This window comes from Ovis aries, chromosome 11 (genome assembly GCF_016772045.2).
Source record: "Ovis aries strain OAR_USU_Benz2616 breed Rambouillet chromosome 11, ARS-UI_Ramb_v3.0, whole genome shotgun sequence".
Lineage (NCBI taxonomy): Eukaryota > Metazoa > Chordata > Mammalia > Artiodactyla > Bovidae > Ovis > Ovis aries.
In genome coordinates this window covers 23500303-23520233 of record NC_056064.1, presented here as the reverse complement: position 1 = coordinate 23520233, position 19931 = coordinate 23500303, and the positions used below count along the sequence as shown (strand labels likewise).

The 19931-nt window shown below is 52.5% G+C and overlaps 1 protein-coding gene across 1 annotated transcript; it reads left to right on the top strand.

Moving 5' to 3' along the window:
• The first annotated feature begins 691 nt into the window (after positions 1 to 691).
• On the top strand, positions 692 to 18205 carry CCDC92B (coiled-coil domain containing 92B). Its single transcript, XM_027975126.3, has 4 exons — positions 692 to 887; positions 10421 to 10573; positions 15165 to 15212; positions 17559 to 18205. Exons 2-4 carry the CDS (start codon positions 10444 to 10446, stop codon positions 18170 to 18172), a joined length of 792 nt encoding a protein of 263 aa, XP_027830927.1. The 5' UTR covers positions 692 to 887; positions 10421 to 10443; the 3' UTR covers positions 18173 to 18205.
• Positions 18206 to 19931: the final 1726 nt, after the last annotated feature.

The following is a 19931-nucleotide window of genomic DNA, read 5'->3' as shown; positions in this document are numbered from 1 at the left end:
AACGGATCAGCTCCAATCTTCTGGACTCTAGGGTTTCAAAAGGATCCTCTCTCTTGCCTCTTGGGACCCGCAAATAGAGGGAAAGAGGATGTCTCATCAACTGAGGCCCGGAGAAGTGATGTGACTCACCCAAGGTCACACAGCTAGTAAGAGATCTGAGGCACAGGGTAGATGTTCTGACGCTCGGTCAGTTCGCACCCCCAATCCCAGCCCTTCCCTGGACTGGGCGCGGGGAGTGGGGTGGGGTGGGGTGGGGGACTGTCTCAGGTTTCTACGCCTGCGGGTGGGCAGAGGGGCGGAGCGGAGCGCGGCCTGCCGGCCTGGGAGCTGTCCACGGTGCTGATACGCCCGCCGCGCCCTTGCTCTCCAAGTGGCCGGCGGGTTCCCCGGGTTTCCCTTCCAGCTTCAGTCAAAGGCGGCTCCGAGCGTTCGGCAGCCCGCCGGGGTCCTCAGGCCTGGCTCCCGGGGCTCCCGGGACTCCCAGGATTCCCCCTCCCCCGGCCGCGCTCAGCCTGCGTCCCCTCCCCCCGCCCCGCCCACGGCCCCTCCCCGCCAGTCCCAGGTCCCTCCCCTCCCCCCTTATCTCTCCCGCCCCCCGCCTTCCCCCCTACTGCTCGTTCGCCAGTTCCGGTCACGTTGCTGGGTGTTTACGCCTGGAGCCCGCCCCGGACCCCCCCCAACGCCGCCCCGCGCACTCGGCGCCCGGGAGCCCCCCGGAGCCCGGGCCCGATCGCCCGGCAGCCTCGCAGTAGCTGATGGCGCCACAGCTCCGGCGGGCGCTGCGGAAACCCGGGCGCAGCTAGCGCGGGGAAGAACAGCGCCTCCCCGGACACAGCCTGGCCCGGACTCGGGGCCCCGCTGGCCCGTCGCTCGCTCAGGTCCCGAAGGTGAGGAGGCCGGTGGGCGTGGGGGGTGGGCGCCCGGGTGGGGAACCGCACGACCCGAGCTCCTGCTCCCCCGGGAGGGCGGGCGCGGGGCTGCGCACCGCAGCGCGGGAGGCGGACAGGACCCGCGGGCTGCTGGCAGAAGTTGTCCTCCGCCGCCCAGACTCCGACCCTTCCTGGCCCTGGCGAAGAGTCCACAGCGGCCCGAGGTGGAGCCACCGCCACCTCCTGCCCTCTGCCACCGCACACATCTTTCTTTCCGCCTGCCTTTCCCTGTCCTCCCTGGGTACCTCTCTTCACCGTCCTCCTTAGTCTCCACATCCCCCCACTGCCTTCGCTGGGAGTCATATGCGAGGCATAAGCAGGGCAGAACATTAAGACTGAGGGGGTGGGGGCTCCAGTTTCCCCGGGCACCCCACTCCCCGTGTCCCTGGATCTTCAGCTCCACCGAGGTCGGGGCTCCAGGGATCTTCAGTAGAGAGAGGAGCCATAGCCTAGAGGTTTGAGGGGAGGAAGGGCCCCGGAGTGGGGAAGATCACAGGACCTCCACCCCGAAACTGTGGCTCCACAACTGGCCAAGTGACCCCCACCCTGCAGAGAGTCCCAGACGTTTGTCAAGGGCTGACTTTTTGTTTCCAAAGCAAGTCCCCAGGAGAGCCAAGGACTTGGGGGGAGGGGGAGTAATTATTCTTTAATACGTGTACTGCCTTGGCTTGGCGAAGCCCTGCCCTCAGGAAGCTTATGGCTTAGAGCAGAAGCTAGGTTTGCATAAGCGCAGGAGCACACACACACACAGTAAAGTGTGATACAAGGCAAAATACCCAGGAACAGAAGGAAGGAGAGCCAGCCTGGTGTGGAGAGCCAGGGAAGGCTCCACGGGAAAGGTAGCACTTGAGCAGGGCCCTGAAGCATGGGTCAGGTTTCAGGAGGCAGCAACAGGGTGGGGGATAGTGAGGGGATGTCCATGGCTAGCAGTAAGAGGTAGAATCTGAAAGAAGAGTTCAGACTGCAAATGTGGACTGTGCTTAGACTGTGAAGGGTCTTAAATGCCAGGGTGAACCCCCAATAGGGTGCTCCCAGTTAGTTACCAGGCACTGTAGTTGTATATTTTGAGCAAATTGCTTAACTTCTCTGAGCCTCTGCTTCCTCATCTATGGAGGGGATATACTAATAGAACCTTCAGTGCAGGGTTAGTATAAAGATCAGTGAATTAGGGAGTTCGGGTTAGAACTCAGTCCGGTCACTGCTGAGGGCCTCGGTTCAATCCCTGGTCAGGGACCTAAGATCCTGCAAGCCGGCTGGTAGAGCCAAAAGAAAAAAAAAAAAAAAAAGATAAATAAGTTAATATTCATAAAATAAAATAAGAGCAGTGTCACCCATTTTTCGTTATTATATAGGTATTATTACCTATGCACTGATTTTTTTTTCAACTTAGCCACATGGCTTGCATGGTTCCTCGACTGGAGAGCAAACCCAGGGCCCTTCCAGTGGAAATTCAGAGTCCTAAATGCTGGATACCAGGGAATTCCCCTGATGGTTATTATAATAAATATTGTTACCTGTGTATCCATGTCTGAGAAAGATTTCTTGAGTTCCTGCTCTCCTTCCTACTCCAGACCTGAGAGTTGGGTAGTGAAGAGGAATGAGAGCCAAGAAAAATAAAGAACATACTAATTCATTTATTTATCCATATATTACCATGCCTATCTTATCTAATATGCCTGCCCAGACTATAAGAATGATAAACATAGTTTAACATTCTCCTCAGTTGGAAAGATCCCCTGGAGAAGGGAATGGCAACCCACTCCAGTATGCTTGCCTGGAGAATTCTATGGACAGAGGAGCCTGGTGGGCTACAGTCCACGGGTTCGCAGAGAGTTGCACATGACTGAGCAACTAACACGAAACAAGAATGCATACTTAAAGAATCTGAACAAAATATGGGTATTTGAGTGTTCAGAACAGTACAAGGATATGTGTTGACTCAATAAATATTTTCAGTCCCAAAGAGAAAAGAAGCCCCAAGTATGAAATTGAAACTGGGACAAGAGAAAAAGTCAGAGGCTGCAGCGTGGCAGACAACACAAACTCCATGTAAGCAGAAAGCAAGAGGCTTCAATTCTGGTTTCTCTCCTAGCCATGGTGTCTGCCTGAGAGAGAGATGGGGGCAGCAGAGACCAAGGGGAGCAGGTCTAAGGAAAGGAGGAAGTCAGCTGCTCAAGGCAAAATTGGCTGGTATAAGTGGTCTCCAAACTTTCGGTTAGTGAAAGCCCTTTCTCCAATGAACTTGTATGCACAAGCCCATCACATAAAGAGGAATAAAGACAGCAAAGCTTCCAGTCCTGTCTTCTGCCCTCAAACCTCTTGGCAACATCTGAGATCCCTTTACAGGACTCAGGTTCTATGGAGCAAAGTGTGAAAAACACTGTTTGAGATGATTCTTTGAGCCCTGAGTGCTATGATGCTGTACTTTCTGTAATTCTTTCAACTCAACAAGCTCTAAGAACTGGAGAGGAGAGAGAACTACAGTTTCTTCCTTGTCCAGTCTGTGGTAGGCAGATAGCTGAAGAAGGAAGGGATACCCATAAGCTCCACAAAGGTAAGCAGAAAATGAAGTCATTTTCAGAGATCAGGAGCCCTGGCCTTAGAAAGTTAGAATTGTGCCAAGGTCACAGAGTTCCTGGGCCTCACACTTTGTTGATGATTGGGGACCTGAGAGATTTCTCCCACCAACTTCACCAAGAGGGAAAAATATTTGTAACTTTCAAACAGAGAAGCATGTCAAAAATACTTGGAATCTGGTGGCTCAGATGGTAAAGAATCTGCCTGCAATGTAGGAGACCTTGGGTTCGATTCCTGGGTTGTGAAGATCTCCTGGAGAAGGGAATGGCAATCCACTCCAGATTCTTGCCTGGAGAATTCCATGGAAAGAGGAGCTTGGCGGGCTACAGTCCATAGGATTGCAAAGAGTCGGACACAACTGAGCAACTAACGCTTTCACTTTTTTGGCAGCCCACTGGTTAAGACTCCATGCTTCCAGGGCAGGGGATTCGGGTTCAAGCCCTGGTCAGGGAACTAAGATCCTGCATGCTACATGATACGGCCCAAAAACAATTTCTCTTAATATAGTACTTGGAATTAACTCTATAAATGATGAAGCTTATATTACAGATCTGTTTTTATTCTTGATGACAATTCTTAAAAATGAACTTTTTTAGAAAATCAAACTAGAAAATTCAAAGAAAGAACTAGGTGCACTAGGAGAAGGTGGGCAGCAGACACAATGCAGGCCCTGAGCCGGTCAGGATGTTGGGCAGACGCCAGGGACCCTTCTCACCAAGCACTTTAAATCCGGGAGTTTGAGCACCTCAGGCTGGGTGTGGGGAGAAGACGGCACTGAGAACTCTAACCCTTCATCCGCCGCCACTGGCCTGGACCAAGTCCTCAGGCAAGAGCATCTTCTGAAATCTGGAGCCTCCAGCACTGCGTATCTTTGCGAAAATCTGACATTTTCCTGGCTTGGGCCTTCTGAAGCGCCTGTGATTCCCCAGCAACACAGCAATCTGTGTTGTGCCAGGTTCCTCCTTCCTCACCCTATCCCACACCCTCCCCCAAACAAACTAAACAATCACGTCTAAGAAAGAATATTTGCCAAGATCGTTTGTGACCCAAATATCTGCCCTGAGAAGAACAGCCTGCCTGGTTGGAAGCAAACACTCAAGTCCTTCTGGGAAGGCGCAGAAACAGCTGGCTGGTTCAGTCTCTCACCGTGGCCAGGGTCTGCTCTCCAGGGCTGTGTGAAGAGGGCTTTACCCTCCAGAAATATTTGCATTTCAGCAGCAGGGAACAGACATTTTTCTCTCTTCATCCTAAGCATAGATCCCCACACCTTTCATCTTCCAGGTGCATGACAGTAGAGAGACAGATGCAAGAAAAGCAGGAACCCCCCAACAAAACACACACACACAAATATGCACACATACTTGCACTCCTGGAGGCATGCACGCAGGTTCAGGTATACGTACAGACACACAGCCACACACATCACAACAGAGATATACAATAGCACAGATAGAGTTCACCTGTTTCTCACCAGTTATGCACCAGATTACTGACTGTCTGCTTGACATCTATTTCTCCTTGTTTGAAGTCTCCTGAGCATGTCAAATCTAACATGTCTCGGGCTGGAACCCACCTTTTCTGTAAATCTGCTTCTCTATCAGTCTGTCCCAGCTCCACAAATTCACTCACTCATGGAGTCTATGTATACTTAGTAAGTAGCTCCTATTTGCCAGAGTCTATGCCAGGTATTAGGGAACAGGAAGAAACAAAACAGTCCTTCATCTTATATTGCCAACAATCTGGCCGGGGAAACAGATAATAAGCAAAAATGTGATATATTCTTGTGATGGTAAGTTCATGAGAAAAAAAAAAAAAATGGAGAATGACAGCGGATTCTGTTTGCTTGTTTGTTTGGGCTGCAACACACAGCTTGTAAGGTTTTAGTTCCCCCATCAGGGATCAAACTTGGACCCTAACCACTGGACCGCCAGGGAATTCCCAATGGTTCTGTTATAAATATAAATGCTCTATCATTTTATTTTCCTTTTTTTTTTTTTTGGACTGTGCCACTCCCTGTAGGAGATCCTAGTTCCCTAATCAGCAATCGAACCCACACCCTCTGCCGTGGAAGCCCAGAGTCTTAACCACTGAACCGCCAGGGAAGTCCTGCCTAACAGTTCTGTTTTAAATCAGGTAATCAGAGATGCGGCTCAGCAGTAAAGAATCCACCAGCCGAGGCAGGAGACCAGAGTTCGATCCCTGGGTCGGGAAGATCTTCTGGAGAAGGAAATGGCAACCCATTCCAGTATTCTTGCCTGGGAAATCCCATGGACAGAGGAGCCTGGCAGGCTACAGCCCATGGGGTCAAAAAAGAGTCCAACATAACTGAACAACTAAACAAAAACAAATCAGAAAAGGGCCCTGAACTACAGTCCTGAATGCAGGGAAGGAATGTGCCCGCACATATCCTGGAGAAGCACCTTTCCGAAAGAGGGGACAGCACTGACAAAGTCCCTGCGGCTAGAGTGTGGTGGGCAAGTTGGATAAAAAGGAAGGAAGCTGAAGGGACTGGGGTGGAGCCAGCAACGGAACAGTGCGAGATGAGGGCAAACAGAGCCAGAGGCGACTGGGTTTCAGGAGAACTTTGGGTTTGGTTTTAAGTGAGATGGGAGGGTTTTGGTTGAGGGCAGAGAGATGTCATCAGATTTGCTGAAGGAGGCCATTGCAGGGGTATACCAGAGGGATGGTGGGATTCTCTGGTAGCTCAATTGGTAAAGAATCCGCCTGCAATGCAGGAGACCCCAGTTCAATTCCTGGGTCAGGAAGATCCCCTGGAGAAGGGATAGGCTACCCACTCCAGTATTCTTGGGCTTCCCTGGTGCCTCAGCTGGTAGAGAATCTGCCTGCAGTGCGGGAGACCTGGGTTTGATCCCTGGGTTGGGAAGATCCCTTGGAGGAGGGAACGGCTACCCATTCCAGTATCCTGGCCTGGACGTGTAGCGTGCCAGGCTCCTCTGTCCATGGTATCCTCTAGGCAAGAACACTAGAGTGGGTTGCCATGCCCTTCTCCAAGGGATCTTCCCAACCCAGGGGTTGAACCCACGTCTCTTGTGTCTCTTTCATTGCAGGCGGATTATTGACCCACTGAGCCACCTGGGAAGCCTCAAACAACAACAAGTGCATTTATTTATTTGACTGCCCCAGGTCTTAGTTGCAGCTTGCAAACTTTTGGTTGGGGCATATGGGATCTAGTTCCCTGACCAGGGATCGAACCTGGACCCCCTGCATTGGGAGTATGGAGGCTTAGCCACTGGACCACAAGGGAAGTCCTTAGGCTTTTTTTTTTTTTTTTTGAAGGTAAAGACAACAGGATTTGCAAACAAGTTGGCTGTAAAATATAAGAAAGGAATCAAAGATGACTCCTAGGTTTTTGGCCTGACCAACTGAGTTCCCTCTATCAAGATGGCAAACACCTGGTCAGGGCAGACTTGGAGGAGGAATCATAAGAGTTCAGTATTGAGACTTGAGGAATGGTCTTGAGAGTATTGAGAGTTAAGTCTGAGGGACCTATTAGACACCCAAGTGGTGGTGTTAAGAGATTTAATTTAGGGGTCAGCATATAAATATTGGGTTGGCCGTAATATTTCATTTGGATTTTTTCATTCTTTTTTTTCACTCAGTTCATTTGGATTTTTAGTAAGATGTTATGGAAAAACCTGAACAACCTTTCTGAACAATCCAATAGCATTTACAGCCATGGGATTGAATGAGATCATGGAGGGAGATGAAGAAATAAGGAAAGATCCAGTAAATGTGCCTTCATACTTGAGTTTCCCAGACTGGAAAGCTGGGAGACATCCTGGACAACGTTCCTTTCCCCATGAGCATGATCTAATCCAGCCTATTCCCTCATCCTGCCAGTTCTACCCCCAGAACCTGGACCTTCTCTCCACCTCCACCTCCATCATCAGGTCCAGGCCTGTATCATCTCTTACCTCGGCAACCGCTCCATTTGCCAGCTGACCTCGAGTCTGTCTGTTCTGCCCCCCCTAATCTGCCCTCCAATGGTCTTTTAAAAACACAAATCATATCATGTTCATTTCTTGCTTAAAGTCCTTTAATAAAGTCCCAATTCATTTAGCATTAATCCACAACTCTTAACATAGTTTACAAGTCTTTGGGAGATCTTTCACTTGCCAAACCTCGCTTCCTGCAACTCTCCCCTAGTACTTTACACTTCAAAATTTCACCACCAGTGGCCAGGTCTCCATTCCTCAAGACCACATAAAACACTTAAACACAAAGCTTGGGGACTTCTCCAATGTGGTCCAGTGGCTAAGACTCCTTATTCCCAATGCAGGGGACTGGGTTCAATCCCTGGTCAAGGAACGAGCTCCCACATGTTGCAACTAAGTTTTCATGCCTCAACTAAAGATCCCGCATGCCACAACTGACCCAGCACAGCCAAATAAATGAGCCAACTTTTTTTAAAAGGCTTGGCATATAATAGGCACTCAGTGAATGTGAGCTGTCATGATTATTCCACCTCTGGGCTTCACAGATGCTGTCCCCTGTTCCAGATGTTCTTCCCTTTACCCTTCTAATTCCTCCTCCTCCTTCAAGTCTGTATTAGTGTTCTATTGCTGCATCAATTTATTATCTCACAGTTTCCAATGATAGGAAGTCTGGCACGTTCTACTTGGGTCTCACTCAGGGTCTCCCAAGCCTGAAATCAAGGTGGGCCTGCATCCTTCTCTGAAGACCCATCTAGCGAAAGATCTGCTTCCAAGATCCCATTGGTTGTTGGCAGAATTTGCTTCTTTGTAGCTGTAGGACTGGAGTCCCCGTTTTCTTGCTTACTGTCAGGGACCATCCTCAGCAACGAGAAGCCTCGCTCAGGCCCTGCTGTGGCTGCCTCCACGGGCTCTCTCACAGCTGGGCAGTTTTTCCCTTCTAGTGTGCATGCCTGCTCAGTCATTCAGCTGTGTCCGACTCTTTGTGATCCCATAGACTCCTCTGTCCATGGAACTTTCCAGGCAAGCATACTGGAGTGGGTTGCCCCTTCCTACTCTACGTCTTCCCCTCCCAGGGATTGAACCTGTGTCTCTTGTATCTCCTGCATTGGCAGGTGGATTCTTTACCTCTGAGCCACCTGGGAAGCCTTTCCTGCTTCTAGGCCAGCAGCCAAATATCTCTCAGGCTTCAGATCTCTTCCTACAGCAAGAGCCCTTTGAACCTGCCTCACCCAGAATAATCTGATTTTTTTTTAACTCATAGTCAACCGATTGGAGATCTCTGTAAAATTACATCTGTAAAATCCTTCACCTTTGCCATATAACCTGATCACAGGAGTGAAACCTGTCGTTTTCACAATCCCACCCATACCCAAGGAGGGGGGACAAGATAGGAGAGTGTGTCTTCCAGGGGCTGGGAATCTTGGGGACCATCTTGGACTCCTTCTTGCCACAAGGTCTCAGCCTAAAATCATTTCTACAAGGAGACCTTCCTTGACTCCTAATTTAAACTAGGGCCCACTGTATATTCTTACACATTACTCTGCAGATTTCTTTCATGGCTCTTGTAGGTTGTCGTTTTTAACTTATTTGTATTGTTTGCTTGATATTTATTTATTTGGCTGCATTGGGCCTTAGTTGTGACAGGCAGGAACTTCACTGCGTCGTACGGGATCTTTCATTGCAGTGCACAGACTCTGTGGGCTTAGTGGGTCCTTGGCATGTGGGATCTTAAGTTCCCCGACCAGGGATCAAACCTGCATCCTTGCCATTGCAAGGCAGATTCATAACCACTGGACCACCAGGGAAGTGCTACATGCTCTAGAATTTCTATTTTCATTTAACCTTCACAGTCATCCCAGGACTGTTACTATGAGTAGCCTCATCTTATAGAAAGCAAGGTTCAGATTAACTTGTTAGGATTCAAACCCAGGACTGTCAGTCACTGTGACTTGGTTGAGAACCTGCTGTTGCTCACTGGCCAACTGGCACAGTTCTGAGTCTGGTAATGGTTACTGAAGAGCAGTTGGCACATGAATGAGAGCGGTGTAAATGTAACCAGTGATGACCAAAGCAAGCTGAAATGAGCGGTTGGATTAGGAAAGCCTTGGAGGTACAAGGATGAACTCATTCTCAGTCACAAGGACAAGCTGGATTTGCAGAGGCTTACCAGCAGTTCTGTATGAAGGAACCGCTGCTGGACAGAACAGTCCATCACTAGGGCAGAGAGGAGGCATGAGCTCTGAGTCCTGGATTTTCCAGGCCATCATTAAGTCCTTCACCAGTCAGAGCCCACGATCTGTTATCTACTGGGAGTAGCCTCAGCCCATGGAATTAGTGTCAGAAAGAAGAAGAGCAAGGTTCAGAGAGGAACTTAACCATTGTGTACTCAGTCGCTCAGTCAAAACCCCATGGACTGTAGCAGGCGTCCATGGGGATTTCCAGGCAAGATATTCTAACCATCAGAACTGATGGTTGCCCTTGAACAACCATCAAGGGCAGAGCTGGAGAGGGTTCAGGATTCACCCTCTCTACAATCCCCTAATTTTACCCAAGAGAAAACCAAGAGCCTAGAGAAGGGGAGGGCTTGCCCGAAGTCACACCGCTGGTTAAGAAGCAGACTAGAACCCAAATCTCTGTCTCTCTTTACTGACTTTGCTGCTCCGTCCCTTTTCCTTGCTGTGATATAGAAGAGGCTAAAGTTTCATGGGGGCAAGGAACTAAAGTCATTCCCTCTGAGCCTCTGGTTCTTCATCTGTTGAATGGGAATAATCATACTTCCTGCCAACACACCCACTTGCTTCAGAAGTTTCAGTGAGTAAATACAGGGGCCGTGACTTCAGGGGCAGAATCATCTACCTGGTACAGCAGGACCCCAGATTGAAGATCACTGAAAGGATCTGAAGGTGGACAGGGTGGATGGGCCTGGAAAATGTGGGTTCACCTTGTTATCCTCCCCAGGTGGGGCCCAGGCCTGGGTTGCCATGGACACCGTGTCCCTGGAGCATCAGATCCAGAGCGTGCAACGCCACATCAGCTTCCTGAAAAAAGAGCAGATGGCCCTGCTGCGAGACCTGCACCTGGAGATCCTGAGGCTGCAGAAACGCTGCTCGGGTGAGGCCTGGAGGGATGCTGGGGGCGACTATCAGCAGCAGCACTGTCTCTGATGGGGTGCTCGCCCTCAGCCTCCCTAAGCCAGGCAGGTTCTCATCACCCCTTTCTCATGAAGAAATTGAGTCTTGGGGAAGTGAGACACACGGAACGTTCAAGCACCTCCCAGCCCTAAGAAGCCCTCAGTCTTGAACTTCCCTGGTGGTTCTGTGGTTAAGACCTCATGCTTCCACCACAAGGGCCATGGGTTCGATCCCTAGTCGGGGAACTAAGATCCCATGTGTTGTGTGTCATGATCAAGAAATAAATTTATTAAAAGAAATACACACAAAAAAAAATAAAGAAAGCTGACAGTTCATAGGCAGGTCCATGCTCAGCTTGAGGCATAAGTGATGAGGAGGCCAAGTATCCCACACTGTCCCGAGGAGTAAGCATTTCCTCTCCCTGAGGGCTGAGTAAGATTTAGACATGCTGAGATATTATGGGGCAATGCGAATGGAGAAAACTTTGCAAAGGAACAGCATGGCAACGTCCAGAAGGTAGGAAATCAAAAGTTCATGAAAAGTTCTATTTGACTGGATTACCCTCTACTTAAAGCTGATGAGAAATACGGCTGGAGCCAGAACATGGAAGACCTTGACCAATATCAGGATGGCTAAGAAGTTTGGCCTGTCCTCCTGGGTAGTAGGGAGCCACTGAAGGTTCTTGAGCAACCTCATGCTACCTTAAGAAACTCAATCCAGCAGTTGTATGGCAGATGAATTGGTGGGAGAGGGAGGCGGGGGAACTAGTGACAGGTCCAGGGGAGAGATGAAAGGGGATGGAAAGGGGAGTACCAGTGGGATGCAGAGGGACCTGGCAACCAATCAGATTTGTAAGCAGGTCAGAGGGAGGCAACAGGGATGATGTAAACCTCATGCCTGACCTCTACTCTTGGACCTCAGGTCTCAGCTGCATGGCCCTCTCAGAGGCTTGGCCATGGCCCAAATGCTCACCCTGCATCTTCAAGTGCAGGCCTTACAGCCAGTGATTCAGTGTCTCAGCTAGAACAGCACAATCTCATCGTTGTACAAATATGTAAACTGAGGCACAGAGACAGAGAGTGAGCCTCACCGTGTATCAGAGTCAGGATTAGAACCTAAGGCTCCACATACCCAGTCGTGAAGCATCTGTGGCTTTTTTTCTGCACATACCACACAGCTTATGGGATCTTAGTTCTCTGACCAGGGATCGAACCCTCGGCCCCTGCAGTGGAAGCACCAAGTCTTAACCACTGGACCACCAGGGAAGTCCCCTCTGCTGCTTTCCACCCATCCTCTTCCCAGCATACTCAGATTTCCACTTCCCTTCCCTCCCCTACTTGTGGGAGTCTCCCCCTTCCCCAGAAAGAAACTGAGGCTCAAAGGGTTTGAGTGACCCACCTGGCTTCTCACTCTATGGCACGAGAAGCCACCAGTCCTGACCTTCAGCTACCACAGTCCCCTCTAGCTCCATATATGGGTTTAGCTGCCACCTGCCAAGACCAGACTTCTTGTCATCTCCCCCAAAGCCTGACAGGCAGCAGAGGCTAGCCCTTGGGGACATGGATGCCCTCCACCATCTCACTCCTGCCCGATGCCACTTTTTTACTATAGTAATGACATTAAAGGGATATTGACATGAGTGAGCCCTAAGACCCTGTAGCTCTTTCTCTAATTTCTTTTTGCTTCATAATAATTCTGAAGACCTGGGTCCTTCCACTCAGGATGCAGGCCAGGATCCCAAGAAAATGGGTTGCTGTTGTTCCATCACCAAGTCATGTCTGACTCTTCACGACCCCATGGACAGCAACACGCCAGGCTTCCCTGTCCCTCACCATCTCCCGGAGTTTGCCCAAGTTCATGTCCATTGCATCAGTGATGCCATTCAACCATCTCATCCTCTGTAAGAAAGTGTAACAGGCAGGAACAGAGGGCCTTCAGCCCCCACCCTCCTTCTCAGACAAGTATGGGCCTGCAGCCTCTTAGTTATTGATTAAAGAGATAAAAATAACTCTGGGCTGGCCTGGAGCAGCCACTCGTGGGGCTGAAATGACTGAATAAGGCCCTCCCTCCAAGGGGTGGAGGAGAGAGTGGGAGAGGAGAGAGGACAAAGGAGATGTTTTTAAAAAGAGATTAAAGAAGGATCCAGAGAGTGCAAAAGGATAAGAGTGAGAAAGGGCTGGTATAGGAACCAGGAGGGCAGGGCTTAGGGAAGAAACTGCCCAAGAAGGGGTGATAATTCAAAATTAAAGGGGCTTGAGAGGTAGGTTGGTGTGTTCTGGTTGGGAAGGTAGCTTGGATGATGATAAGAGCTGATCCAGCTAGACTGGGCCCTTTATTTCTTTTCCCTCAGTAAAGAATCTGCCTGCAATGCCAGAGACTCAGATTCGATCCCTGGGTCAGGAAGATCCCCTGCAGAAGGAAATGGCAACCCACTCCAGTATTCTTGCCTGGAGAATCCCATGGACAGAGGAGCCTGGCAGGCTGCAGTCCATGGGCTCGCAAAGAGTCAGACACCACTGAGCGACGAACACTTTCACTTTCATAGGTGAGAAGACGGAGGCACAGAGAGGTGTTGTCACTGGCCTGCGGTCACACAGTGCGTCTGACCTCACAGTGTGTGTGCCTGCTAAGTCGCTTCAGTCGTGTCCGACTCTTTGTGACCCCAGGGACTGTAGCCCACCAGGCTCCTCTGTCCATGGGATTCTCCAGGCAAGAATACTGGAGTGGGTTGCCATGCCCTCCTCCAGGGGACCTTCCTGACCCAGGGATCGAACCCGCGTCTCCTGCATCACCTGCATTGGCAGGCGGGTTCTTTACCACTAGCGCCGCCTGGGAAGCCGGTGCCCTCATGCATACTCATCTAAACCACCGGGACTCTGGCTGGAAGAGAAGCAGGGAGATCTGATGGATGAGGGAGTGGAGCCCAGCTGGGATTCTGTCTCCCCTCCTCCAACTCTGGTGGTTAAAGGCTAAGAAGAAACAAGCCCACAGGCAGTTAGTGACAGAGCCAGAGTCCCTTGGGCTACTCCCCAAACCTAGTCCAGGGCCCCACTGGGTGTACATCCCAGGGCCGTGGAGGAGGGGCCAGGTTGGCCCCAGGAAGCCCTGGGGGAGGTTCAGGCTCTGGTCACACCAAAAGGCCCAGGCACTCCAGGCTCTCTGTCTCCTGGAAACAGCTGGCCTCCCCAGGGAAGGCACCTCCGGTAATGCCCTTGGTATCTAGAAGAGCCTGGTGAGGGCAGCGAGGAGGGGCAGGTGGAAGGCCCACAAGGTGAGTCTCTCTCTGTTGGTACTGCCAGACAGTGGACCTGGGGATCTGCTACCTTCCCCCACCCCCACCTTCACACCTTCTCCCTTTGGGCACAGACTGCGTCCCTGCAGGTACACGCAGGTGCCCCTGAGAGGTGCCCTCTGTCATAGGCAGCTGCCCCTCCTGGGCTCCCTCCTGCCCTTCTCCCAGCCCTTGAGCCCTGATGGAGTTGGGATGGAGTGGAGTGGGGAGCGGGCTGGAAAAACAATCAGACTCAGCTGGCTGAGGGGCGGGTCTCAAAGGGATGGGGACTGGGGACAGGCGGAGGAGGAGACTGCTCCTGCACTAGTGCCCTTGGGGGGCCCCTTGGCTGCTCCCTGCCCCCCCGTATGCCCTCAGCACCAGGTGCCTTTGCTTCACTAGGTGGCTCTGTCCTTGAAGCTCCTCTCCCTCCTCCATGGAATGTGGCAAAACCAGGACTTAGAAAGGGCAGGGCTTGTGTTTAGAAAAGAACCTGGGCACAGCAGTACTGGCTGTGAAACCATTGAAACACACATGTCCTATTGGTAAATAGCCACCACCCTGAATCCCCTTTTAGTGTCCCCAGGCAGCCCACCCAGGACACTCCAGCCTTCCCAGACTAACCAAACCACCACCATAGTGGGAGGTGAAAAATCTCTTGTTTTGTTTGAATTGGTGGGTCTGACTCTTTGCACTCCGTGGACTGTAGCCCACCAGGCTCCTCTGTCCATGGGATTTCCCAGGCAAGAATACTGGAGTAGGTTGCCATTTCCTTCTGCAGGGGATTGTCCTGACCCAGGGATCGAACTAAAGTCTCCCTGCGTTGCAGGAAGGATTCTTTACCAACTATGCCAAGTCAGACCCTACCCAGACCCACCAATAGACACTGAAAGGTCTGTGCCCTGGACAGCAGGGGTCCGCCAGAATGGCTCTGATTGGTTGGCATGTTAAATATTTGTACATCACCTCTGGAAAGGGGCAAATACTCCCCCCACCACCAGCTCCAAAAGCAAGCCTCCGTCCCACAAGGGTTGAACTAATCCCCAAATTCAGGACACAGACCTTATATTGGAAAGATCTCTGGACTTAGAATCAGGCAGATCAGATTCAGGTTGTGCCTCTGATAACCTCTCTTTCATCTCTTTCCCCCTGGACTGCATTAAAATGGGTGTGGGGGTGGTTTGAATGGTTTCCGAGCATCCTTATTTTCAGTTTTACTGGGTTGTGAGTCTTAATCTCACGCACATATTCTCTCTCTGTTTCTATATACACAACTGCCTTTTCTTATCTCTGCCCCCAGAACTGACCCATGACCTGGAGGTGAGAGAGGCCCAATCGCACCAGCAAGGTAAGAGAACAACTGGCCACCATTTCCCCACCACTTAGGACCCAAGCCTTCTCCGTGCCCAGTCGAGACCTGGGGATAGCCTCATATGCCCACTCAGCTGGGTGACCTTGTGCAGTGAGCAACCAGCACCACTGCACATGCGGGGCATCCCTGTCTCCATCCAAACTGGGAAAGTGAAAGCAGGAAGGAGATGCTTTCCAGGAAGTGCACGTGCCTGACTTCATTCCTTTGTGACCCACCTCCCCAATCTTCCCATCCTTGTGCAAGTGATTCTCACGGTCAGTGTTCACACTCGCCAAGATGCTGAATGTGAAGATTCAACATGATGGCGATAGGAGGTCTTTGACTTCAAGGAACTTAGTCTAGAGGAGGAGAAAAGAGACACGTGCACATTAGCAAATTCTTCATTTTACAGAAACAGGACTTCTTGTGAGTGTAGCAGTTCCACTAAGGTGTCTGTTTATAGATTATCACTTCATCCATAAAATGGGGAGTAGTGTGGGGAGATAGCATTCAGTTTGATCCTTGTGTTGGGAAGATCCCCTGGAGAAGGAAATGACAACCCACTCCAGTATTCTTGCCTGGAAAATCCCATGGACAGAGAAGCCTGGCAGACTACAGTCCATGGGGTCGCAAGGAGTCGGACACGACTGAGCGTGCACTCGTAGTAGTAGCTTTTACTCTACCTACTGTTCTTCCTCTGAAATGGCTTTTGGGATCATCTGGACCCCTGTGCCTTGGGTTGTTGCTTTTTTATTTTTTTAATAAATATTATTTATTTGGCAGCACCAGGTGTTAGTTGCATGCAAGACTTTTTGTTTTTTTTTTTTAAGTTGCAGCATGCAGGATCTAGTGCCATGAACAGGGATTGAACCCAGGCCCCCTGCATTAGGGGTGAAAGAGTCTTACCCACTGGACCACCAGGGAAGAGTCCCCAGTGTCCTGGTTTTTATCCTCTCTCTCACTGGGCCTAAGAATTATTTTTCTTTGTTCTCATTTTCTATGAAAATCACTTGGGGATTTTCCTATCCCCTTTAGAGTCATCTTTTACCTTCCCTTGGTCACCTTTCAGCTACTAATATCCCCATACTCACTCACATGTACCAGTCTTGGGATACGGTCCTGGCTGAGATGGAGCTTATGATTCAGGACGCAGGAGTCCTCAACCCTGGGGGCGTATTAGAATCACCAGGAAAGATTTAAGAAGCACCAGTGTGCTGGTCCAACCCGGGGAGAGTCTGATTCAGTCCTAATTCGTTAGGGCCCAGGAAACTGTTTTTTAAAACTCTCTAGGGAATTCCCTGCTGGAACAGTGGTTAGGACTCTGTGCTCTCACTGCCAAGGGCCCAGGTTGGATCCCTGGTCAGGGAACTAAAATCTCACAAGCTACAGCTTCAAAGATCAAAATTAATATATAAAGCTTTCTGGATGTTTCCAGTGTATAGCCAGGCTTGAAACCGAGTGCAGTGGGAAAAGACAAGCAATAAACACGTAAAAGGGCTTCCCTGGTGGCTCAGACAGTAAAGCGTCTGCCTGCAATGCGGGAGACCCCGGTTCAATTCCTGGGTCTGGAAGATCCCTTGGAGAAGGAAATGGCAATCCACTCCAGCACTCTTGCCTGGAAAATCCCATGGACAGAGGAGCCTGATAGGCTACAGCCTATGGGGTCGCAAAGAGTCGGACACGACTGAGCGACTTCACTTTTCACTTTTATGAAGGAAGCAAGGTTCACAGCACACTGATTCCCCTTTTCCGCTCACACTCCCAGTTCTTTCAGTCCCTTGTTCCTGTGTGTCTCTCCTACCACAGGGCTTTTACACAAGCCCTTCCTTCCGTGGGAAGCATCCTTCTCTGTTCACTACTTAATCCCCATTCATCTGTCAGATCCTAGCCTCGCCATTTCTCTGCTGAGAAGCCTTCTCCGATTAGGCCACAGTCTCCTGTGACAGTCGTGGTGTTGGCAGGCGTCACTCATGCACCTACACACTCTTTTGTGATTGTGTACCTTACATCTCCCCCTGTGCTTACTGAGAGCTTCGTGAGGAACTGTTAACCACCCTATCCGCAATCCTCAACACGACGCACAGAGTCAGGGCTCAACAAATTGTCGTGGAGTGAATAATTGGTCTGGGAAGGGTTTGCTCTTAAGGACTGCGCGGAAGAGTTAGAGGCTCGGCCACGCAGGAGGCAAGAGCTGGGAGGAGGAAAAAGGCAGGCGAAGGAGTGAGCCCGAGCGCTGCGGGACCTGCAGTCGGGGAGGTGCGGGGCTTCGCTCGGACGATTGGTGAGCGGCGCAGGTCTGGCCAGGCGGAGACCCTCACTCTCCCCTCCCTCTCCCCTACCCAGAGCTGGCGTCCCGGGAACTGGAGAGCAAGTGCCGCGCGCTGGAGTCGCAGCTAGCGGAGCGAGCAGCGGCCAACGCGGAGCTGCGGCGGGAGGTGGCGCAGCGCGAGGCGCTGGTGTCGGCGCTGCGCTGCAGCCTGCGCGCCGAGGAGCGCCGCTTCCTGGAGGAGCTGCGTCGCCGCAGTCACCGAGCCACCGTGCTGAGCACGGAGCTGCAGAAGCACACCGAGGCGGCCGCCTACCTCTCCTGCCAGCTGCATGCGGCGCGCCAGAAACTGCAGACTCCGCGCCCGGGGCCCGGCGCCGCCGCTGCCACCGCCGCCACCGCCGCCGCCGCCGAGCCCCGGATCCGCCGGCGCACACAGCGGGCCCGCCGCCCGCCCGCCGCCGAGGCCGCCGCCAAGGGCCCCGGCCGGGACTGGGCCGCCTGGGAGCGTGCGGCCGGCGTCCCGGAAGACCTCGATGCCATGCCCGACCCCGCTCTCTTCCTCTACGCCCGGAGGCCCCAGCGGCCCGGCGGCCGCAGCCCGCGCCAGCTGCCTCCCCAGGAACCCCCGGACCAAGCCGGCTCGCCAGCCGCGCCCCGCCCGCCCAGTGCGCCCGCGGACCCGGAGTAGGCGCGGGGCGGGCGGGCGGGCGGGGAGCCGGGAAAGGCTGGCCCGGGTTTGACTCGGCTCGGGCCAGGGCGGATAGGGTAGGGGCGGGTCCCTGGGGCCGAGAGAGCCAGTCCCTCCCCCAGGGAGCGGGCGGAGGTGGCCCCTGCTCCCCCGCGCGTTCCAGCCGCCCCCGCCTTTTGTATTTCCCGAGGCTTTGAGCTGTCGCCGCAGCTTTGAGCTCTCCTCTCCCGCCGGAGAGCTCCTCCGCCGGGCCCAGCGAAGGCACTTTTTTTTTCCTTGGAGAGGACTCACAGTACCGATCCTCATCTGGTCCCCACCCTGCCACTGGGAGGGGACGGGGCGGGAGTCACGCCCTGACCCAGGAAAGTGACAATCGTTTGGCCGTAGCGGGGAGGCCGGGCTGGCCTACGGAAAGGAACCAGAGTGGCCCTTAGCATCCTTAGGCCTTCCAGCTCCCCGCTACGGCCTCCCCCAGACCTGCACGGCCGCCCTTCCCTCCCAGCCTGCCTCCGAGGGGCGGTTCGGGCTGGGGGCTAAGAGGCTGGACCTTCTCCCTCACATCCCCCCGCCCCCACCAACCTGCTAATAGATCCCTACAGGTGAGCACAGAACACTTTAGAAGACGCCTCCCCCACAGCCTCTGGTGGGGGGAGTGTGGACTTAAGGAAGTTTGAACTTCTGGAAATTAGCACCCATAGACCCTTAGAGAAGATTACAGAATGGGTTTGGTGGCAGAAAACTGTCTCCAATTCTCAGTTCTTCCCGGGTATGTAGACGCCAAGGACACGCCAGAATCGGGCTGATGGAAAGTTAAAAACTGTGTTCAGGAGGTAGCTGGGAACCTGAAGGCTGCCCTGGGAGTTTCCCTAGTCCTGTTTATTGGTGCTAATTTTGCCCAGCTTCCTAATTAGCTGGTTGCACCCAGAGGCAGGAAGAGGGGCCCTGCTTCTTGGAAGTGGCAGCTGTTGATATAAGTTTGAGTGTGCTGGGGGCGGTGGGCGGGGGGATGAGGGGAACGCAGGTTAGGCCCCGGCCTCGCCCTCGCCAGGACTGCCCGCATCCTATCAGACCTGACAGCGGCGGGGTGTTCAGTGCCCTTTGTCTAGGTTAGGGAGTGGCAGACGAGAAGACTGCTGCCCCACCTCCTAACGCGCTTCTCCCCAGCTCCCCCTCACGACCAAAGGCGGGAAGTGCAGCTCCAGTCCGGTTCATTGCTCGCACCTGAGTCCAGCCTGGAAAGACAAATCCCTAGAACCCTGTCGTCTCGTGCCATCCCTCTTTTGTTGGTCGTGCATCAAGTCCGAAGTGCCTGTGAGGTCTTCCAGGGGCCACCAATGGAGGACATGGGGCAGCAAGAGGCCTTGACCTCACTCACGATGCCCCATCCCAGCAGGTCCTGATCCTCTGCCTGGGGCTGAGACTTCTGCTTGTTGCCCAGAGGTCTGGGAGGTCTCCAGGGGGTGATGAACCCTTTTCCCATCACGGCCCCATGAATAAAAGGGGGAAAGATTCCCAGTTACACCCCCTTTCACTGTATAGGTTAGAGGGAGCAGGACACCGGTGAGCATACAAACGTGCAGCCCCCTCCCAGCTCAGGACTGCTGAGACCACTGAGCAATAAGCAGGCCTGGTCTGTGTCCGCCACTGGGGCGCCCTGGGGACGGGCAGTGCTGTCCAGTCTAAAGGGCCTCGGGAGTGGCCTAGAGTCCTTGCTCTGCCTGCTCCCACCTCTCCGCTCCCAAGCCTCTGTGGTTGGACC

Coding starts and splice junctions, on each gene's coding strand:
- CCDC92B (XM_027975126.3), top strand. CDS start 10,444: ATGGACACCGTGTCCCTGGAGCATCAGATCCAGAGCGTGCAACGCCAC. Junction 10,574..15,164: donor GCTGCAGAAACGCTGCTCGG/GTGAGGCCTGGA, acceptor CTCTGCCCCCAG/AACTGACCCATGACCTGGAG. Junction 15,213..17,558: donor GGCCCAATCGCACCAGCAAG/GTAAGAGAACAA, acceptor TCCCCTACCCAG/AGCTGGCGTCCCGGGAACTG.